The sequence below is a fragment of the Nomascus leucogenys genome, chromosome 13 (genome assembly GCF_006542625.1).
Source record: "Nomascus leucogenys isolate Asia chromosome 13, Asia_NLE_v1, whole genome shotgun sequence".
Taxonomy (NCBI): domain Eukaryota; kingdom Metazoa; phylum Chordata; class Mammalia; order Primates; family Hylobatidae; genus Nomascus; species Nomascus leucogenys.
The window spans coordinates 30,308,063-30,330,786 of NC_044393.1; the positions used below are offsets into that span (position 1 = coordinate 30,308,063).

General features: G+C 46.3%; 1 protein-coding gene and 1 pseudogene across 4 annotated transcripts in view; both read right to left on the reverse strand.

The window, feature by feature from the left end:
- Positions 1 to 2,792: 2,792 nt before the first annotated feature.
- LOC115837932 lies at positions 2,793 to 3,606 on the reverse strand (annotated as a pseudogene). The gene has a single exon (XR_004032951.1). The product of XR_004032951.1 is annotated as an uncharacterized LOC115837932 (transcript).
- CBFA2T2 (CBFA2/RUNX1 partner transcriptional co-repressor 2) overlaps positions 2,795 to 22,724 on the reverse strand; it is a 158,856-nt gene continuing 138,926 nt past the window's right edge. For 2 of the 3 annotated variants that reach the window (XM_003273537.4, XM_003273538.4), the window contains exons 9-11: positions 16,641 to 16,709; positions 12,126 to 12,316; positions 2,795 to 8,463 (exon numbers count right to left, since the gene is read on the reverse strand). In XM_003273537.4, coding sequence (XP_003273585.1) covers positions 8,164 to 8,463; positions 12,126 to 12,316; positions 16,641 to 16,709 — 560 coding nt within the window. In that variant the 3' untranslated portion in view covers positions 2,795 to 8,163. The remainder of the gene's footprint in view (positions 8,464 to 12,125; positions 12,317 to 16,640; positions 16,710 to 22,724) is intronic. The other variant, XM_030825469.1, reaches the window with a different exon arrangement.

Genomic DNA, 22,724 nt, shown 5'->3' on the forward strand with positions numbered 1-22,724 from the left:
ATCTCCTGACCTCGTGATCCGCCTGCCTCAGCCTCCCAAAGTGCTGGGATTACAGGCATGAGCCACCGCGCCCGACCTCTTTGCTCTCTTTCTGACAAAGGTAATGCACCACTACTTTTTCTTTTTCAGGTTGATGTAATCTATTGGTGAATAACGCATTATTTCAATGATTGTCATTTCCAGAATTCTATTTTCAAATCTGCCTAGTCATTTTCAGACTCTTTTTGCTCATTGTTTTTCAGTGCCATCTCTAGAGGTTTCATATTTTGTATTTTGTATCTGGTGCGCTTTTTTTTTTTTTTTGCGATTGAGTCTGTCACCCAGCAGGCTGTAGTGCAGTGGCGAGATCTCGGCTCACTGCAACCTCTGCCTCCCAGATTCAAGCGATTCTCCTGCTTCAGCCTCCTGAGTAGCTGGGATTACAGGCGCCTGCCACCACACTCGGCTAATTTTTGTATTTTTAGTAGAGACGGTTTCATCATGTTGGTCAGGCTGGTCTCAAACTCCTGACTTCGTGATCTGCCCTCCTCGGCCTCCCAAAATGCTGGGATTACAGGCGTGAACTGCTGTGCCCAGCCTGTATCTGGTGATTGTAATATCTGAAGTCCCAGGGGTTAAATCAATTATTGTTCCTGTTGACTTTGCAAATAATGGCTCATTTTCTTGAAGGTTCAGTCGTGTTTCCGGATAGCTTATAATTGGTTGACACACAATATTGATCTTGAAGGTCCTTAATTATCTTAATTTCTCAGCACCAGGATTCCCCGACCTTCCTTCAGTATAAATCTGACATGTACAGCTAAGTTTTTAATTTTTGTTGAGACGGGGGTCTCACTATGTTGCCCAGGTTGGTCTCAAACTCCTGGGCTCAAGTGATCTCAGCCTCCGAAAGTGCTGGGATTACAGGTGTGAGCCGCCACGCCTGGCCCAGTTTTTCTTTCTTTTTCTCAAGCAGGGCAGAGCTGTTTCCAATTCAGTTTCCATTGCAGATGGGCAGATTTTCCCTGCCGCCTTTTCACGGTGCCAAAGGTGCTGAGCTACCTGCCTTTGTGGAAAGGCCCCAGTTTTGTTTCTGTACTTTGTATATGCTCAAAACCAAGCCTCATACTGCGCCTAGAGGCAGTCTCCCTCCAACTCTTGAGTTCTTAGAATGTCCTATCTGTGACCTCAGCAATGCAGTTAAAAGTACATTCATTATAATTTATCTGGCATCTGGGTGTTTTGTGGTCACGAAGATTTTCAGCCTGCCATTTCTATGGTACATTCCCTTTCCACCAACATAGTGCTCTTGTGCAGGGCTGACAGTCCCATGGCTGAGATCTTGTCATTGTTCTAGGTGGGCAGATTACAGTGCAGCCCAGAAAGGTTTGCAGTTGGCACCACCTGCACCAAAGATCATACAGCCAAGCCCTAGGCCACAGGCTAGCCCTTCTCCCCGTCTCCAGATCTAGTAACCAGTCCCTCTCCCCTTGCATTCTAGGGGATTGTGAAGCTAGTGGTGCCAACGAGCCTCTTGGGCAAGGCTGTTCAGGAGAGGCGGGTCTGAGGGAGAAGCACAGATGGGTATTTGAGTGACAGAAGTGAGGCCTCAGCTCACCAGCTGGTAAACTGGACTGGCAGCCTGAAATTCCACACACAGGTGTGCCTGCACCAGCCTTAGGGTCACGGAAAGTACCACCCAGGGGCTGCTGGAGGCAACGCAAGCTGTTGGGCTTTTAGGGAGAGTAGTTTGTACAGATTTCAAGGATCCAAGAAATGTTCAGTATCGAAAACCCCCACTTTGGAAAATTATCCTAGGGAAATAAATAATGCAAAGGAAGAGTATGCATAGAAGATGTATGCCATACTGGAAAACGTGAAAGCGATCCAATTGCCCAACAGAAGTTGAAGAGTTAAAAAAAATTATGGCCTCAATTACATGATGCAACCATTAAGCAAATAAATTGGAAGGCAACAGTAAAATTACCTGTGATTTAACATCAGTGTCATAAGGACATAAGTGAGTATTTGACAAGTCCAGGTATGTTAACATTTGTGTTAAAATTTTACAAGAAAATACTTAAGTTACTAGAAAATATATCCACAAGTCCACCACCCTGTTCAGGCAGGACAGATGGTCAGATTCTCTGTGGTTCATTTTTCCTTATTACAAGATAATTTGGCCGGGTGCAGTGGCTCATGCTTGTAATCCCAGGACTTTGGCGGGGGCGAGGCAGGCAGATCACTTGAGCCCAGGAGTTTGAGATCAGCCTGGGCAACATGGTGAAACCCCGTCTCTACAGAAAATACAAAAAATCAGCCAGGCATGGTAGCCCATGCCTGTAGTTCCAGTTACTTAGGAGGCTGAGGTGGGAGGATTGCCTGAGTCTGGGAGGTGGAGGCTGCACTGAGCTGTAATCGTGACACTGCATTCCAGCCTGGGCAACAGAGACCCTGCCCCCTCCCCACAAAACAAAACAAAACACCACTTAAGAGAGAAGAAATAACAGGGAGTGTCTGGAAGCTGTTGTTGGCCCTTGACCACAGGCCCACTGGTGGGCTCCAGCAGACAGGGCCTGGTTCCCACAGGGCACTGACCAGTTGGTGCAGCTGGCTTTCCAGAGAGGCCAGTTCCAGGCACATGGGGTGCAGACACCCCCTGCTTCATGCCCTTGGGCGCTCTTCAGGCCACGACTAGAACCAGTTGGGGCCCCTCTCTCCCTCTTCCTCAAGGACTTGGGAATTAGAGTGAGGGGACTCTTCCTAGTGTAGGGACCACCTTTCCTCCCGGTCCCATTGCAGCTTGAGGCAGAAAAGGAATATAGCCTTTTTATTGACTACTTTAAGTAGAACAAACTAAATACATATTTAACAGTTTTGGTTCATTTATACAGTACATTAAATAAGTTATGCACAGAGTTAGGTAACAAAAGTTCCTATCAGAGTAAAATGACAAAGCACAGAAAAACCAGACTCTAACGCATTCTGTGGGTGGTTTCACATTCATCATCCCCCTTTAAAAACCACGCGTGGAGGCTTCGTTTTCTATTTATTTACATTATTGGCTTTCTTTTGTGAGTGGAGCCTTTGTAGCCTCGTGAGGAAGTTGGAAAGCCACGTTAAGGGGACTGAAGGCCTCTCGGCACAGCAGCCCTTTCACTCATTCGCCTAATGCTTATTGCTGCTTCTCTGCCGACTCCAAGGTAGGGATGGGGCTGTCCCCAACAGACACCAGCGCACATGCCCTATTTGGTATAAGCATCACTGAGTGTACACTGGGCAGCCGTAGGCTCGACCAGATGCGTCTGTGAGGGAAGCTCCACCTCGGGGGCTGTGGAGGGGGAGGAGGGGACGCAAGGCCCGCCCCTCAGGCCTCCTAACCTTCTCCTGGCTCACGATGGAAAAGGTCACCTGCACCATCATCTTTGGAAATGAGCACGTCGATGCCCGAGGAAAGAGGCAGGCAGTCAACGTTTTGGTTTCACAAGAACCACAGACACTCCAGAGTTGGAAGGGCCCTGCGGAGCCGCTGGCACAGCCGCCACCGCAGTCTGCGCAGGGCTGCTCTCGACAGCTGGCCATCTGGCCCGTGCTGGAACAGTTGATGCTCCGCTGGATATTCTTCCATTTGGTTCAGACATGCTACCACCCAGTTTTCTGCAAACAGCTTTAAAAAAAAAAATCTAAGGAAGTTGGTTTGGTCTACTGACCTGGGAGCCTGGAAATCTTGTTTCTAGTTCAGTTCTGAAGAAAGCCTCCATGAAGTGTTCTATTTTCAGTGATTTATTCAGTTCTACAGTTTCCAGGACAGATGGCCATCCGGCCATTCTGTTTTCATTTTGAAGAGCTCACTACCGTACAATTCCAGCTGTGCTGAACCTTCAAACACACTTGTTGCGATATCCTCTAGAACTACCCAGAACGATGTCTATACCCTTCGCAAGCAGGTGACAAGCCGAGGCTTACTAACTCTGGGACAGGGCTGTACAAAGTAAAGCATGGATTTTCTGTCTGGAAGCTGAAGATGTCAAGTTGACACCAAGCAGTGATGAACTCCTGGTGACCTTCTGGCCCAAATGGGCAAAGGAGATCCAAGCTGCAGAGAGTGGGCAGCAGTCGACGCCAGGTGTGGACTTGTGGGAAGATGTGTCTTGTTTCCAGACATACATTTCTAACCTGGCACGGCCCTAGAAATAATCTACCCAATCGGTGACCCCACGGTCACCCAACCGTGCCTGAGCGCATCTGCTAGAGCAGCAGCCCTGGAGCTGCAGGGCCCCCCAGTGTGGAGTGCCCCCACTTCCCGAGGTGGACTGCCTAGGCCTAGGCTTAAACAACTTCTTGAGTCACCTTCCCCACTGGATGGAGTCAGGCACAGTGCAGGCAAGTGGGAACAAAAAGGACAAGCAAAGATGTGAAACCCAGCCAAGAAACTCTGGGGACATCGGGCATCTTTGGTCTTCTCTGGTCCCTGCAATCATTCCTCACTTGGCCGACCATAGCGTCCCACAACTCATCAGTGTTTCTTGGCAGGTGGTGCTGAGCACTGGTCTCACCCTAGACATGTCTGGCTGATGGCCAGTCACATGTTGCATCTGCTTTTTGGTTTCTGAAGAGCCTGCGCTTGACTGATACCTTCTGTACCACCATGCCAGCCCCTCTTTGCCTTTTATGTCACTGCAAACATTAACTGTAGAGGTCAGTCCTCTAAGCAGCCTGAATTTCCACTCCCCACCTGGTAGCTGAGGTGCTGTCAGCAGAGGCTGGGAACCACACAAGGAACCTGGATTCGCTCCTGCATCTCTAGCTGCCCACCCCGCCCCAATGGTGCTGCTCCTCCTGACCAGAGAGTTGGAGAATTTCAGAAAGGGATTCTTGAAATGCGAATAGAAGGTCCTGGGCAGAGGCCCTCGTGACTTCTGTGTGAAACTGACCAGAATTAACACAGCAAAAGGTTTGCAAACTGAGCTTCAGTGTGGAATACTGCCCAGGTTTGCAGATCAGCCTCTGGGCAGCACATGAGCAGGGTGGAAAAGCATTACAAAGATTCAGAAAATGAAACTGTCACAGGGCCAATCAAACCACAGCCCACAGGAGTAGGCCAGGCTCTGCACACCAAACCTAAGCCTTAGCCACAGAAATGAGCATCGGGCCCTAATAAATATTATTTTGGTGGTTTTGGCTCCTTATTCCAACCAGTAAAAGCATGAGCTACCCTGGCTAGTTTTATGGCCACTGGAGATTTTAAAAACCTGCTTAAGACTGGACACAGTGGCTCATGCCTGTAATCCTGGCACTTTGGGAGGCCGAGGTGGGCGGATCACCTGAGGTCGGGAGTTTGAGACCAGCCTGACCAACATGGAGAAACCCCGTCTCTACTAAAAATACAAAATTAGCTGGGCGTGGTGGCAGGTGCCTGTAATCCCAGCTACTCAGAAGGCTGAGGCAGGAGACTCGCTTGAACCTGGGAGGCAGAGGTTGCGGTGAGCCGAGATTGCGCCACTGAACTCCAGCCTGGGAGACAAGAGAGAAACTCCCGTCTCAAAACAAACAAACAAAATAACAACAAAAAAACCTGCTTAAGGTGTTAATCCAGCAAATCCATGAAAAACCAGTAAGCTGGCGTAGAGGCTCTGTGACCTCCTTGTGAGACAGCCATGTCTCATACAAATATGGCCCTGTCCAGGGTACTGACTCCATCCACCTTAGTCAGAGTTCCCCACCAAGGACTGTGGCTTAAGGAGGCAGATGGGGGTAGGGGATACCCATGTATTAGGCTGACTGGAAAACTGTGGGGCTTATGTGTTCCATAGCAAAGGAACATGATTCTCTGCTGTTCTTTCACTGGTCACACCTTACTTTAGGCAATGGAAATCTAGGCATTTTAAAGGTGTAGTGCACTAGGTTTCTTTGTAATACTGAAAATGCTTGGTTAGAGTAAATTAGGGACTTGAAATTCTTTAATTTTGTTTTTTGTTTGAGATGGGGTCTTGCTGTGTTGCCCAGGCTGGAGTGCAGTGGTGGAATCTCGGCTCACTGCGACCTCTGGCTCACAGGTTCAAGAGATTCTCCTGCCTCAGCCTCCTGAGTAGCTAGGATCACAGGTGTGTGCCACCACGCCCGGCTTTTTTTTTTTTTTTTTTTTTTTAGTAGAGACAGGGTTTCACCATGTTGGCCAGGTTGGTCTTGAATTCCTGACCTCAAGTGATCTGCCTGCCTCGGTCTCTCAAAGTGCTGGGATTACAGGAGTGAGCCACTGCGCCCAGCCAGGACTTGAAATTCTTAAAGTAAGATGTAACTGTATGCAAGGACAAGGCTACCTGTGTGGATCCTTTTTCCTTTATGGTACTGACAGCTTTTATTTTAGACTCTGGTCAGTGCACAGAAGGTGGAGATTTAAACTTGTGCTTCAAAGGCCAGCTGAAGCAGGGCCAATCAAACTTACTCCAACTGATTTCTGGGTGTGAGAGGATGCTAGAGGCTCAAAGATGGAGAGCAGGACTGGTCGGGGTCCTCAGACTCCCATCAAAAGCAAAAAGACAGGCAGGGCATGGTGGCTCACGCTTGTAATCCCTGCACTTCGGGAGGCCAAGGCAGGTCACCTGAGGTCAGGAGTTCGAGATCAGCCTGGCCAACATGGTGAAACCCTGTCTCTACTAAAAATACAAAAATTAGCTGGGCATGGTGGTGGGCGCCTGTAATCTCAGCTACTCGGGAGGCTGAGGCAGGAGAATTGCTTGAACCTGGAAGGCAGAGGTTGCAGTGAGCCAAGATCACGCCACTGCACTCCAGCCTGGGCAACAGAGTGAGACTTTGTGTTAAAAAACCACCACAACAACAAAAAACAAAACCCAAAAAGACAGAGAAGAATGTGAGAGGCAGTTCCTAACATTCTGAAAGGGATATAGGTGATGTCCCATTTGAAAATGGGAAGCTAGGAAGAAAAATTGATCAGCTTTTCCCAAAATGGTTCTCACATTTCATAAAACCTTTCTGATGAGCTCAAGGAGGGACGCTATCAGATAACACAAGAGAAGGCAACAGAAGTTGTGTGCCTGATGATAAATCAACATAGTAGACATAATGACCTGTAACTATGAGGTCTGAAGAATTCTTTGAGGTCCAGGAGGGCTTTTCAGATGAGACCAGGCCTTGACCAGTGGGGGCAAGTCCTACCAACCTGCCACAGCACGTCCAGCAGGACAACTGTGGCTCAGCAGGTGCCAAATGGAGCCCATGGGCAGAACATGCCCACAGAATTCCAGATGTGTGTGGTCTGAGAGATAAAAGGACACAGAACAAGATGACTGTGCAAATAGCCAAGTGGTGAAGGAAGTTCTGCATTTCCAAGAGATGATCCGCTCAATAATTTGACGATACTAGTTTGGCCAACATGCTCAGAGGGAACAGACTATCCACAACTGAGCCTCATTCTCTCTCAGATCAATCCATGTGCTGGAAACTATTTTCTGCACAAGCAAAATCAAATGAGAAAAAAAACGGGTCCCAAACTAAAGTAGCCAGCAAGGTTGGAAAATCTTGTCCAAAATAATCTGTGACGTGGGGGAAGTTTTATTTGTTTATGTTTTTGCTACTACGGGTGCTTTTATTGCAACAGTGACTTCTTTCCTGTGGACTCTGAGATCTTAACAAGTCTGAACAGCAGGGTTGAGAAGAGTCCTGAATGCCGCCTGTTGCTTACCCAAGTCCCCGTGGGGCCAATCAGTGTCATCTGCTGAGGGTGGAGATGGGGCCGAAGGAGCTATTCAGGGGTGAAGCAGGCCGCTCCCTGACCGAGGGGCCTCCTTCACAGCCTGCTGCCTGCCGCCTCCAGCCTGGCTGAGCACATTGGACAGTCTGCTATCTCGGGGAGGTGAGCTGGTGGTCTACATTGAAAAGGGGCTGGCTGAGTCAGCTTCAGTGGAGAGAGGAACAAACCAAGAAAGCCATGGAGGAGGCAGCTCGGGCCGGCTGCCCATGTGCAGAGAATGGCACACTGGCTCCACAGACAGCAAGTGCCCAGAGAGGCTGTGGGGCGTTATTATTCAGGCTTGGACTCTTCCTGCCTCCAGTTCATTTCTTGCTGATGACCCGGCAGCTACATGCACGGGTTCCAACAGCCAGTCCCTCAGCCCAAGCACTCTGTGGTGCTGAGCAGCCATCAGGGTAAGTAGAGCCCGGGGCTCAGAGTCCACTGGTGTCGATAGCTGTCACAGAAGCAGGTGTTGAGGAACGCGATGTGGTTGCCGAGGTCTTGTCGAGGGCTGGGCTGGGCACGCTGCAGTCAGCGGACCTGGCAGAGGAGCCCCTGCCTACAGGAAGCAGCGGCCGGCCCTGGCTGTGGGGGCTCTGGCCATGCAGGTTCTGACCACAGAGGCGGTGGTGCCGCTCCCAGTCCTTGTGCTGGCAGAAAGAGCCGCAGTATCGTGCAATATTGCAACCACTGCATGTCTCGCTGGCTTTGCGGCCACAGTTCCAGCAGTTCTGCAAGATACAGGCATCAGTTAGTGGTTGCTGGGATTGAGAGGCAGGCTTGCCATTCATTCCCCGCACAGTAAAGCAAGGGGTGCATGTAGAGAACCCCAGTTTTGGAACTACATACACCTGTGGTCAACTCCTCCCTCTACTGCTGTTTAACTATGAAAAATACACACTGCCTTTCTGAGTTTCCTTCATCTGTAAGACAAGAAAACTACTTCCCTGCAAGATGACAGGAACAGTGAAATGAGGTGTGTGTGTGAAAATACCTTACACAGCACCAGCCTGGGGCAGGTGGCCAACTCTCCTGCTTAAGGCATGGACTCATCTTTTGACTCATCTTAATAGTCAGAAACCAAACCAAACTCTGTGCCAGGGTCTCCCCCAAGACCACATGTCGAACATTTATCCTACTCCTTTCTGCATGTGCCAATGCCATCCCTGGCTAATTTTTGTAATTATACATATATATATAATAGAGACGAGGTTTTGCCATGTTGGCCAGGCTGGGCTTGAACTCCTGGGCTCAAGTGATCTGCCTGTCTCAGCCTCCCGAAGTGTCAGGATTACAAGCGCCCAGCTGATATTGTTTCCCTCATTAGAGAATAATCTTCATTGTTTTTACTGATAATCTGACTCAACCAAGGCTGCTGCTGCTGTTTTGTTTTTTCTTTTGGAGACAGGGTCTTGCTATGTTGCCCAGGTTGGACTTGACCTCCTAGGCTCCAGGGATCCTCCCACACTCCCACCTTAGCCTCCTGAGTAGCTGGGACTATAGGCATGTGCCACCACGCCTGGCTGATTCTTTAATTTTTTGTAGAGACAGAGTCTTCTTATATTGCCCAGGCTGGTCTTGAACTCCTGGCCTCAAAGGACCCTCCCACCTTGGCCTCTTAAAGAGCTGGAATTAGAGGCATGGGCCACTGTGCCTGTTCTCTAATAACTATCAGACCAATAGGATAGGAGCTGCTATACTCATTGAACAGAGATGGAGACTGACTCCTTTAAGGGTATACTGCCAGTGTGAGAGGGAACTCGGACTAGAAGTCAGGGCTCCTAACCTCCAGTCCTGGCCTCCTTCCTCCCCCTTACCAAACCACCTTTCACAAGATGAACAAGAAACTCCAGGGATACCTGCTAAATTTCAACAAGAATATTCTAGCTGAATATTCTTGATGGACGAGAATCAGCTGTTTTGGTCCAATGCAAACTCATCCAAAGGATAGGGCCTCTATCCCTTCCCTGCTTTTGAAAGTGATTTTGCAGGGATAGGTGCAGGTGTGCACCTCATCTGGAGGCTACTTTGTGGCTTATTTAAAATTACAATTCCTTAAAAGCACAATTCTCAAAACTGAGAGCTGGGATTTAAATCTACGCAGTCCAGATCCAGGATCTATGCTCTAAGCCAAAAGCTATACTCTTTCTTTGGAGACAGACATAGTTAAAGATAAACACAGAGAGAAAAGTAGATAAATAAGGACAAATACAGATACTGATATGGATGGCTATACATACACAATTAAACATACAGAACAGAAACAGATATATCACTCTCAAAAACAATTCTCTTTTTCCCCCTCATCTTGCCATCGTCATCACCTTTTTTCTTCTTTTTCTTTAAAGAGATGGGGTCTTGCTCTCCCACCCAGGCTGGAATGCAGTGTTACAATCATGGTCAGGCTTGCACCTCCTGGGCTCAAGCGATCCTCCTGCCCCAGCCTCCAAAGTAGCTGCACTACATGTGCGTGACAAAAAATTTTTAAAATTTTTTTTTTTGGCAGAAATGGGGTCTCACCATCTAGTCAAGGCTGGTCTTTAACTCCTGAGCCCAAGCGTTCATACTACCTTGGCCTCCCAAAGTGCTGAGATTACAGGCATTAGCCACTGCGCCCAGCCTCAAAAACAATTCTAAAGAAAAAGGAGGAGGAGAGGCTGAGCGTGGTGGCTCACGCCTGTAATCCCAGCTCTCAGGGAGGCAGAGGTGAGAGTATAGCTTGAGCCCAGGAGTTCAAAACCTGCCTGGGCAATATAGCGAGACCCTGTTCTCCACACACACACACAAAAGACAAAGGAGGAGGAGAGAACGAAAAGGGAGGGGGATTAAAGAAACTATTTTCTCACAATCCATAGTATCTGTATTGAAGAGCTATAATGAGGAATTTCACCACATCCTCTATGATAGCCACATGGTATTTAGGCATTTTCATCTGCACATTGCCATGTGTGACAGTATGATACTGAAATGGACCATTTAAATGACAAGAAAATAACATTTCTATTGTTTGTTTAAAAAAAAAAAAAAAAAGCCCATCTGTAATCCCAGCACTTTGGGAGGCCAAGGTGGGTCGATCACTTGAGGCTAGGAGTTCGAGATTAGCCTGGCCAACATGGCGAAAGCCTATCTCTATTAAAAATACGAAAATTAGCCAGGCATGGTGATGCGCACCTGTAGTCCAAGCTACTTGGGAGGCTGAGGTGGGAGAATCGCTTGAACCCAGAGGTGGAGGTTGCAGTGAGCCAAGACCACACCATTGCACTCCAGCCTCGGTGACAGAGTGAGTGCTGAACTTCAAGAGAATGTCCCAAAGACAGCCGGTCTCCCATCCAGTAGATGAGATCTACCTACTTACAGAAAGAAACTGGTTTCTTGTTTTAAAGCTGAAAAATGACTGAAATGGAATTTACAGAAAAACTGCATTAAATTCAAAAGGGCTGTTCTCATGTTGTCACAGGTTGTTTACTTTTTCAGTTTGTTGATTTTTCTCCTCACTGTACTACCCAAGCGTCCTGTATAGAACCATCACCAAGTCCTGGGCCTTGGGCCCTGGGTCCTGGGCAATCAGGCAGATATACCCAACCTGTTACTTCAGTCCATAAACCAGCTATCCTATTTGTAAAAAGCCTAGGTGCTGGTCAGGAGATAGAGACCATCCTGGCTAACATGGTGAAACCCCGTCTCTACTAAAAATACAAAAAATCAGTCGGGCGTGGTGGCGGGCACCTGTAGTCCCAGCTACTCGGGAGGCTGAGGCACGAGAATGGCATGAACCCGGGAAGTGGAGCTTGCAGTGAGCCAAGATTACACCACTGCACTCCAGCCTGGGGGACAGAACGAGACTCCGTCTCAAAAAAAAAAAAAAAAAAAAAAAAAAAAAGGCCTAGGTGCTATAGGACCCTGCACTTTCTTACGTACTCCTGTATCCTGACTTCAGCACCAAGGGAGTATATCAGTTGCATTCCCTGAGTCACAGTCTCCTCATCTGCAAATTAGGGCCATTGTGAGACTCAAAAAGAAAATATACAACTTTGCTGGGTGTCTGGCACACAGTAAGCCCACTCCGTCAATGCTGGTCATCATCATCATCGTGCAATTACACAAACTCTGTCTTTAGGGTGAATTCTCAAAATTTAAACCAACATATTGAGCCTCTCTCTCTCTCTCTCTCTATATATATATATGTGTATGTATGTAAAAATACAGTGTAATATCTTGGCATGTAAAAGAGTCTTAGAGTGAGAACCAAAACTCTTCTGGCACTGGATAAAAATTATCCTCATCGAGCTCAAGAGTGGACTGCCTGTGTCTTCCTGCCCAGCGTATGAGAGGAAGGCAGCGGGCATGGTCACTCCAGCCGCTCACCCCGGCCCCCAGGGCGCAGAGCTCTGACCTCCGTGGACTCCTCTTGCTCGTTGATGACGAGGAAAGCGTCCTCCGCGGCCTGCCGCTTGACGTCCGCTATGGTTTGCTCCATTCGTGCTCTCTCTGTTGCAATCACTTCAAAGGCTTTCTGCTCTGCCTCAGCGACGGCCTTCTGTACTTCTGACATGGCCTGAATTTTCACCTTATTCACAGCTTCTTCTAGAAGAAAGTGACAGTAAAATCAACTGGCCGATAAATCTTTTCCCTCCCATCCCACGGCAATTCTAAGTAAGGAGAGAGCTGACACAAAATGATCTTTTCTAAAACTCCACAGGGAGGAACACATGATCTTCACACTCACGTGTCCATCCATGCAGGTGCTGGCTGGGTACCGAGATGGAGGTGGGCAACGAGCTAGGGCTGTGGACGCAAGTGACTAGACACAGGCCACACTCTCCTGACTGCTTGTGACCAAGTATGAAAGTGTTTCAGGTGCCATCGTGTATGTCATCGTAAGAGACTAGTGTTCCAAGGAGAAAAGTGATCAGCTCTTCAGTGGGCAGGGGAGAATCAAGACATGTGTTTTGCTTGAGACGGCAGATGGAAATGAGTTTTTGCAAAAAGTCTTGCATGCCAAACTAAGAAATTTGACCTTCTTTTTCTTTTTTTGACACAGGGCCTTGCTCTGTTGCCCAGGCTGGAATGCACTGGTGCGATCACAACACACTGTGGCCTTGACCTCTCTGAATCATGATCCTCCCACTTCAGCCTTCTGAGTAGCTAGGACTACAGGTGTGTCCCACCATACTCGGCTAATTTTTAAATTTTTTTGTAGAGATGATGTCTCACTATGTTGCTGAGGCTTGACTCGAACTCCTGCGCTCAAGTGATCCTCCTACTTCAGCCTCCCAAAGCGTTGGTGTTAAAGTGTTATGGGGTGAGGCACCACCCCCGGCTTGAACTTATTTTCCTTTGTTTTTTTTTTTGAGACGGAGTCTCGCTCTATCGCCCAGGCTGGAGTGCAGTGGCGTAATCTCTGCTCACTGCAAGCTCCGCCTCCCGGGTTCACACCATTCTCCTGCCTCAGCCTCCTGAGTAGCTGGGACTACAGGTGCCCGCCACCACACCTGGCTAATTTTTTGTATTTTTAATAGAGACAGGGTTTCACCGTGTTAGCCAGGATGGTCTCCATCTCTTGACCTCGTGATCCGCCCACCTCGGCCTCCCAAAGTGCTGGGATTACAGGCGTGAGCCACCGTGCCATCCAGCTTGACTTTATTTTCAAAGGAAACTCCATAAACGATTCTATGCAAGAGGAAGATTAAAAACAGAGATAGCAACTGGGAGGCTGGTGCAATGATTGGACTGATAGAAGAGGCTGAATTTAGGCAGGAGTAAGGGGCACTGAAGAAGGGATGAGGCAGAAAAAGGTTGGGAGCACCGAAGGGCCTGGAAGTGGAGGTGAAAGAGAAGAATGGTAGAGCTAGGCAATGAAATGGACAGTCCAAAGCTAGCGTGGAGGCAAGTGAGAAGGCGGAGGTGCCTCTGGGGCATCCAGGTGTAAATGGCCAGGAGGCAATTAAATAAATAAGACTAGGTGGAGAAACATGGGCTAAAGACATAGAATTGGGCAGACTGCCAAAAGCCCTGGGTTTTTAAACCCTGTCCACTTACCATCATCCTACCTGGTTCCTGATCACTTTCTCCTATCACCAATGCCCTGCTTGATTTCCCTAATGTAGACACCACAAAATAACACATTCCATGTGTTTGAGCCTCAGCCCAATGAGAATGTGAATGTGAAGTCCCAAAATACGTAGCTCCCTACATAAGTCCACAGGACCAGACAATCCAGAAGCCTAAGGACACTCCCTCACGATTTACCTCTTGCACATGGCACAGGCTCAAGGGAGGTTCAAACACAGAGTTCTAGGCTGCCATGAAACAACCTTCCATCTTATGGCTCTTAAGAAAAGAAAATCTTCACCCTAAAGGCCAAGAACCTTTCATAAGTCTCTTATCAGATGCCTCTTACTGAGCCAGTGTAACAATGCTCTCAGGTACATTTTATCCCCTCAGCTTAAGCATGAATTAGTAATCATCTCGGTTTGGCTAGCTATCTTACTGGAGGTCATCTAAGGTCACACATGGCACTGTAGCAGAGCAAGGACTCAAATCTAGCTGGCCCAACACCAAAGTTGGGCTCTTAACCATAGTTAACCAAAGGTATGTCCCAAATAATCAAAGTCACTAGTTTAAAAGAGATCTTGTGGCTGGGCACATTACAGGCTCACGCCTGTAATCCTAGCACTTTGGGAGGCCAAGGCGGGTGGATCACCTGAAGTCAGGAGTTCAAAACCAGCCTGGCCAATATGGTGAAACCCCATCTCTACTAAAAATACAAAAATTAGCCAGGCATGGTCGGGGGTGCCTGTAATCCCAGGTACTTGCAAGACTAAGGCAGAAGAGTTGCTTGAACCTGGGAGGTGGAGGTTCCAGTGAGCTGAGATTGTGCCATTGCACTCCAGCCTGAGCAACAGAGCAAGACTCTATCTCAAAAAAAAAAAAAAAAGAAAAGAAAAGAAAAGGCCAGGTGCGGTGGCTCACGCCTGTAATCCCAGCACTTTGGGAGGCCGGGACAGGCAGATCACCTGAGGTCAGGAGTTCGAGACCAGCCTGACCAACATGGAGAAACCCCATCTCTACTAAAAATACAAAATTAGCAGGGCGTGGTGGTGCATGCCTGTAATCTCAGCTACTCAGGAGGCTGAGGCAGGAGAATTGCTTGAACCTGGGAGGCAGAGGCTGTGGTGAGCCGACATTGCACCATTGCACTCCAGCCTGGGCAACAGGAGTGAAACTCCATCTCAAAAAAAAAAAAGAGATCTTGTACATAGTAATTGTTCTCTCACCTTATGATTATCTTCATTTCCCAAAATTCTATTCCACTTTCTGTTAACATAATTTATATTTTCCCATTTTCAACTGCAAGGATTTTTACAAGTTAATGTAGTTTTCCCCCAAATTGTTTTTAATGGTGAAATAATACTTTTTTGTACAGTGGCACAGGGGCTCAGTGCAGCCTTGACTTCCCATGGTCAAGCGATCCTTCCCCCTCAGCACCCCAAGTAGCTGGGTCTGCCCACCTTGGCCTCCCAAAATGCTGGGATTACAGGTGTGAGCCACTCCACCCCGCCCATACTGTTGCTTCTTTAATAATTTGTATTTAAGTCTGGACCCTTTGATTTTGAAAGGGAACATTCAAAGGCATGAAAGTAAGGAATGAGGCTGGGCGCGGTGGCTCACCCCTGTAATCCCAGCACTCTGGGAGGCCAAGGCGGGTGGATCACCTGCAGTCGGGAGTTCGAGACCAGCCTGACCAACCTGGAGAAACCCCATCTCTACTATAAATACAAAATTAGCCAGGCGTGGTGGTGCATGCCTGTAATCCCAGCTACTTCGGAGGCTGAGGCAGGAGAATAGTTTGAACCGGGGAGGCGGAAGTTGCAGTGAGCTGAGATCGCACCATTGCACTCCAGCCTGGGCAACAAGCGCGAAACTCCGTCTCAAAAAAAAAAAAAAGGAAAAGTGAGGAATGATTCCAAGAATCTGCAGGTACTCACTTAATTTCTTATATAAGCCTCTGATCAATTACTGAGTGTCATCAACAAGGTCTTTTAAAACTGTCAATAATGGAAGGTTAAAGACAAGGGGTTATCAGATATGCTTTATCTTACATTATCCTGACTACTAGTAAGGAAAAATATTTTGCAATATGTTTATTTGTATTTCTCATAGCATAATGTGTCTGTTCATATCTTTTGTTTATTTATTTACTACTGTCTAGATGCTCTTAAAAGAGTCTTTATGAATGTAGGTATTACATTTTTGTAGAAATAAATTTTATCTTAGTAAGAAAACCAAAAGTTGTATTGGACTTAAAAAATGAAACTGGGATGGGGAGGCAAGAAGGGAAAGAATGCCAATATTTGGATAAGGCTGACATTAGTGATGCGAGGTTCATCCTCGAACTTACAAAATAGGCAGTCCCCACCCTCCTTTATTCTTGTAAAAAAGGAGGTCTACCAAGAACAGCCTTCACTATGGTAGGCACAGAGAAGGTGAAAAAAAGCACAGGGGGATTACAGAGCTGTGCCCAGAGCAGAATTTGGGCACAAACGTGGCAGCAGTGTGAACACAGTATATTGTAGACACCAGTGAAGAGATCAGGCAAAATGAACTCTGTTGCAGGCCCAGAAACAGGGCATGTCAACAGGTACTTATTGCCTCAGCGTGACCCAGTGGAAGAGTGTGAAAGGGACTGGAGGGAGCTATTCCAAACTCCTGACCTGCAAATTAACAAGACAGGTATCAGGAGACATGCAGGACAAGCCAGAGTGGGAGAGGCAGGAGCCTAGAGCTCTATGAGGAGCAAGTTATTATACAACCAAAGGACCCAGTTACCAACCATTCGCCCGGTTATCTGTTCTCTGCTCCCACAAATTAGTGAGTATGCATGACCTACGAGCAGTCAGACACATACCTGTTTTTTTCCAAAACTCCACAGGTACATATCCTGTACCTGGCCTGTTGTTGAACTCTCTCTGAGAATCTGCAGAAGAGACATAAAAAGCATAGGGTCAGAAGCTGTCTATGATCAGCAGTTTTATTTTTGATCAGATTTCTCATTCACCACTTAGACTCAAACATATATTTCATTTAGTATAAAAAAATTCTCATATAAGGGCTAAAAACCAGATTATAAAATAGTACAGTAAATATTTAGTTTTAAAACACACACCCCCATCAAATGAACAAATTAACAGTATTTCAAAGTGGTGAGATTAAAAGTGATCTTCACTTTCTTCTTTTTACTTACCTCTTATGTCCTAATTTTTTCCCCTATAAACATGGGTTTTTTTTTTTTTTTGAGACGGAGTCTCGCTGTCGCCCAGGCTAGAGTGCAGTGGCGCGATCTCGGCTCACTGCAAGCTCCGCCCCCCCCGGGGTTCACGCCATTCTCCTGCCTCAGCCTCCCGAGTAGCTGGGACTACAGGTGCCCGCCACCACACCCGGCTAAATTTTTGTATTTTTAGTAGAGATGGGGTTTCACCATGTTAGCCAGGATGGTCTCAATCTCCTGACCTCATGATCTGCCCACCTCGGCCTCCCAAAGTGCTGGGATTACAGGCGTGAGCTGCTGCGGCCGGCCAAACATGGGTTTTTAAGGTACAGTATCCCCTAAAACATAAACCGTATAAACATAAGTGCACACAGATTTTTTTTTTTTTTTTTTTTTTTTTTTGAGACAGAGTCTCACTCTGTCACCCAGGCTGGAGTGCAGTGGTGCGATCTTGGCTCAGTGCAACCTCTGCCTCCTGGGTTCAAGTGATTCTCCTACCTCAGCCTCCCGAGCGGTAGCTGGGAGTACAGGTGTGTGCCACCCTGCCTGGCTATTCTTTTTGTATTTTTAGTAGAGATGGGGGGTTTCACCATGTTGGCCAGGGTGGTCTCTTTCAAAATTTCTATGTGTTTCAAAAATTTCAAAATAAAACATTAGGAAACATTATCTTTAAATATGTACATAGAAAATTCTACAAGAATACATTAATTGCTAACCATTGAGCCTATGGAAAAATGTAGGGGGAGGAAAGGCAGCATTTTTACGAATTACTTTTTTGTGTGTGACAGGGTCTTGTCTGTCACCCAGGCTAGAGTGCAGTGATGCAGCTGATCGTTAGCTCACTGCAGCCTCGAGCTCCTGGGCTCAGGTCATCCTGCCTCAGCCTCTCGAGTAGCTAGGACTTTAGGCATGTACCACCATGACTGCCTAATTTCCCTTCTAAATTTTTTGCACAGACAGGGTTTCACTATCTCAGGGTTTCCAGGCAGGTCTTGGATTCTTGGCCTCAAGTAATTTTCCTGTCTCAGTCTCCCAAAAAGCTAGGATTACAGTTGTAAGCCATTGTGCCAGGCTGCTCTATGTAATTACTTCCAATTCAATCTCAAATTCTCCTCCTGTTGTGTAAATCTTTTATAAATTTCATTTTCTTAAGGAAATCTCCAGCAAGGTTCTGGGCTGTTCCAGCGTGGACTGGGTGCTTTAGTCTAGGCCTGCTTTGCCACTAATGCTTGGGGACTCTCCTTCACCAGCCTAGGGATTCCTTTCCTTCCTTTCTTGTGTTGGATGCTCTTTCGGGAATTCAGTGTCTCCCATTTTCTGGTTTACTTCACGCATTGAGGCATATCCTACAGCAGATACCGTGGAGAAAGGGTAGGCAGGAGGCGCATTTTTTGAAAAATTGTAGGTTACTAATCTAACACTTAATTGTTTTGGTTAAGTATAGAATTCTAAATTAAAATAATTTTCCTTCAGAATTGTCTTCCAATTTTCAATGATGCTAAATGACTAAGTCTATTTATTTTCCTGTGTTGTTTGCTTGGTAGACTGATTCAACCTGGAACTGTCTTGCAGGTCTTGGTAATTTTTTGGAATTATTTCAATAACTATTCCATCCTCTCTACTTGTTCTGCTCACTCTTTTTGAAATTCATGATTTGGATATATGAGTTGGGTAGATTTCTAATGTTCTTCTCTTTTTCTCACCAGAGATACTAACAATGCTACATTATTGGTAGTTTTCTTTTCCCTGAAGAGCTACTATTAATTCCCATTTCTGTTTATTTCAGTCTCCAATATTAGAGGCTTACCTCTAGAGAGTGGTCACCCTTAATTGTGCACACATGTCACTAAAAAGCTGCCTGGAAGCCCTGTGACAGTGAATGAGGTCCATTTGATGTGGACTTAACTAGAGGCAGTTTTCCCAAACTTGCCTGCTTATTGAACTCATTAAACATATATATTCAGATTCTTTTTTTTTTTGGAGATAGGGTCTTGCTCTATTGCCCAGGTGGAGTGCACTGGCACGAATTCAGCTCACTGCAAGTTCTGCCTCCTGGGCTCAAGCCATCCTCCTACCTCAGCCTCCCAAGTAGCTGGACTATAGGCACGTACCACCACAATCAGCTAATTTTCATATTTTTTGTAGAGACAGAGTTTCACCATGTTGCCCAGGCTGGTCTTGAACTCCTGAGTTTAAGCAATTTGCCAGCCTCTGCCTCTCAAAGTGCTGGGATTACTGGCGTCAGCCACCACAGGTGGACTATATTCAGATTTTTGAGTCTCAGAATCATTAACATCCAGAAGGGCCCAGAATGTGAGCTTGACTGTCATTCTGAGGAAAAACTGATAGCTGATTAAGTATTTTTTTCTTTGTTTAAAAATTTGGCCAGATGCAGTGGCTCATGCGTGTAATCTCAGCACTTTGGGAGGCCAAGGCGGGTGGATCACCAGGTCAGGAGTTCGAGACCGACCTGACCAACATGGTGAAACCCTGTCTCTACTAAAAATATAAAAATTAGCTGGGCATGGTGGCATGCACCTGTAATCCCAGCTACTTGGGAGGCTAAGGCAGGAGAATCACTTGAAGCCAAAAGGCGGAGGTTGCAGTGAGCCGAGATTGCACCACTGTACTACAGCCTACGTGACAGAGCGAGACTCTGTCTCAAACAAAAACAAACAAACAAACAAAAAAATTTTACTTGCAAAATTAGATGGCTGACCAGTTCATACAATATTAACATACAATATAATAAAAATATTAATATACAATTTAATATCATAAGCCTGAGTTCTGGAAACAGAACAGTACCAGCAACCCCAAATCCCTAAGAGGAAAAACATGGCAAGCCATAGTAATATTTAAATAATGCTAGCCAGACTGACAATCCTGTCCCAAGAATAGATGTAGCTAGAACTCACTAACTCTGCATGCTCCACCCACACAGCCAGAGGAAACCATTCTCCTGATCTCTGTGATAAGCATTGTCTTCTTTTCCTTATGGTTTTTGCACTTATTTATGCATCCTTTAATAACACCTAAATACATTCCTTGCTGCCTGAACAAAATCTGTTTGTGAAAATCTCATTGTGAATCATAAATTTTCAGGTAGGGAAACCTACATTGTATTAATTTAAATGGGAAGAGTAATAATGCCATCTAAAGCCTCTAGTCAATTTCTCTCCAAATCACCAAACCACTTTACTTCAATAACTATCCACACCATGGATTTCTGCATAGCCCAAGACTTTTATTTATGTATTTATTTATTTAATTTGAATTTTTTTTTTTTTTTTTTTTTTTTTTTTGCGACAGGGTCTCATTCTGTTGCCTAGGCTGGAGTGCAGTGTGTGATCTCGGCTTAACACAACCTCCGCCTCCCAGGTTGGAGTGATTCTCGTGCCTCAGCCTCCCAAGTAGGTGGCAGTACAGGCATGTGCTACCATGCCTGGCTAACTTTTTTGTATTTTTAGTAGAGACAGGGTTTTGACATGTTGGCCAGGCTGGTCTCGAACTCCTGGCTTCATGTGATCCACCTGGTTCAGCCTCCCAAAGTGCTGGGATTACAGGCGTGAGACACTGCACCCAGCTAACCCAAGACTTTAAAAACACTAATTACTTGGCCAGGCATTAATCCCAGCACTTTGGGAGGCCAAGGCGGGCAGATTACTTGGGGCTGAGAGTTCGAGACCAGCCTGGCCAACATGGTGAAACCTCATCTCTACTAAAAATACAAAAATTAGCTGGCTGTGTTAGGGCACACCTGTAATCTCAGCTACTCGGGAGGCTAAGGCAGGAGAATTGCTCGAACCTGGGGAGCAGTGAGGCAAGATCGTGCCACTGCATTCCAGCCTGGGTGACAGACAAGACTCCGTCTCAAACAAAAACACTAATTACTTATTTAAAAGTCACTGGTGAGGCCAGGCACGGTGGCTCACGCTTGTAATCCCAGCACTTTGGGAGGACGAGGGGGCTGGATCACAAGGTTAGAAATTGGAGACCAGTCGTCTCTACTAAAAAAAAAAATCATTCTCAGTAAACTATCGCAAGGACAAAAAACCAAACACCGCATGTTCTCACTCATAGATGGGAATTGAACAATGAGAACTCATGGACACAGGAAGGGGAACATCACACTCCGGGGACTGTTGTGGGGTTGGGGGAGGGGGGAGGGACAGCATTAGGAGATATACCTAATGCTAAATGACGAGTTAATGGGTGCAGGAAATCAACATGGCACATGGATACATATGTAACAAACCTGCACATTGTGCACATGTACCCTAAAACCTAAAGTATAATAATTAAAAAAAAAAAAAAAAAAAAAATCAGCTGGGTGTGGTGGCAGGCGCTTGTAATTCCAGCTACTCAGAAAGCTGAGGCAGGAGAATCCCTTGAATCCAGAAGGCAGAGGTTGCAGTGAGCTGAGATCATGCCACTGCACTCCAGCCTGGGCGACAGAGCTAGACTCTGTTTAAAAAAAAAAAAAAAGTCATTGGTGAAATTCTTTGAAATGTCTAAGAATACTACCCAATATAGGACAATGCTACTCAAAGTGTGATTATTGGTATAAAAATATGTCAGAATGTAAAACAACTATGTGTCTAAGAACTCATTTCAGGCCGGGCATGGTGGCTTATGTCTGTAATCCCAGCACTTTGGGAGGCCAAGGTGGGTGGATCATACCAGGAGTTCGAGACCAGCCTGGCCAACATGGTGAAACCCCATCTCTACTAAAAATACAAAACGTAGCTGGGCATGGTGGCAGGTGCCTGTAATCCCAGCTACTCAGGAGGCTGAGGCAAGAGAAAGGCTTGAACCCAGGAGGTTGCAATGAGCCAAGAACGTGCCACTGCATTCCAGCCTGGGCAACAGAGCAAGACTCCATTTCAAAACAAACAAACAAACAAAAAAAAAGAACTCATTTCACAGTAAAACTTTCTTGATGAAGCCAACTGTGCCCAAGCTCCTCATGTAATCAGACCAGTGGCACTTTTTGGAGTCGTTTTGGTTCACATTTTGCATAGTACATTTATTTAGGATATGAATTATACTGTCATTCTATACTAAAATGGACAAGTAATAAACATGGAAATAAACATGAGATAAACATATAAACGACACTAAAATATACTATTTAAATCAGGTTGATAGTCCTCTCAGAAACTTGATAGACGAAAACATGTATCCATGAAGAGCTAAACCTAGAGTGACAATATAACTTATCATCCAGATTGCCTTCATTGTTGAGAATGAGGGAAATGCTAGTAATAACTATAACAGGATACAGGCATAAACTGGACTGTCTCAGGCAAATCAGAAAATATGCTCCCCAGAGCTAAGCCTTGATGCAAAAGGTGAGAAAGGTGAGTAGTGGTCACGCATAGCCATGTTTAAATGACTCCAGCAAGACCTGAACGACTCCAGCAAGAGCTGTATCTTGGCTCAGCAACCACTGGCTCACGACTGCAGCTCCCTCTGTACTCTATGCTTCTCGCCTGCACACATGTGGACTTACTGATGGATGAGGTATGGCTTGGATGTAAACTTTAGCTAAGTCTCCAAAAGTCTTTCTCCCTGTCCGAAAGTCGCACAGGGATCTGCAAATGTTCAGAAAGTGAGGGAGACCAGAAGATTAGCTTTGTCTATTTTTAGAGTTTTTTGTTTGTTTGTTTTTTTGAGATGGAGTCTCACTCTGTCGCCCAGGCTAGAGTGCAGTGGCGCCAT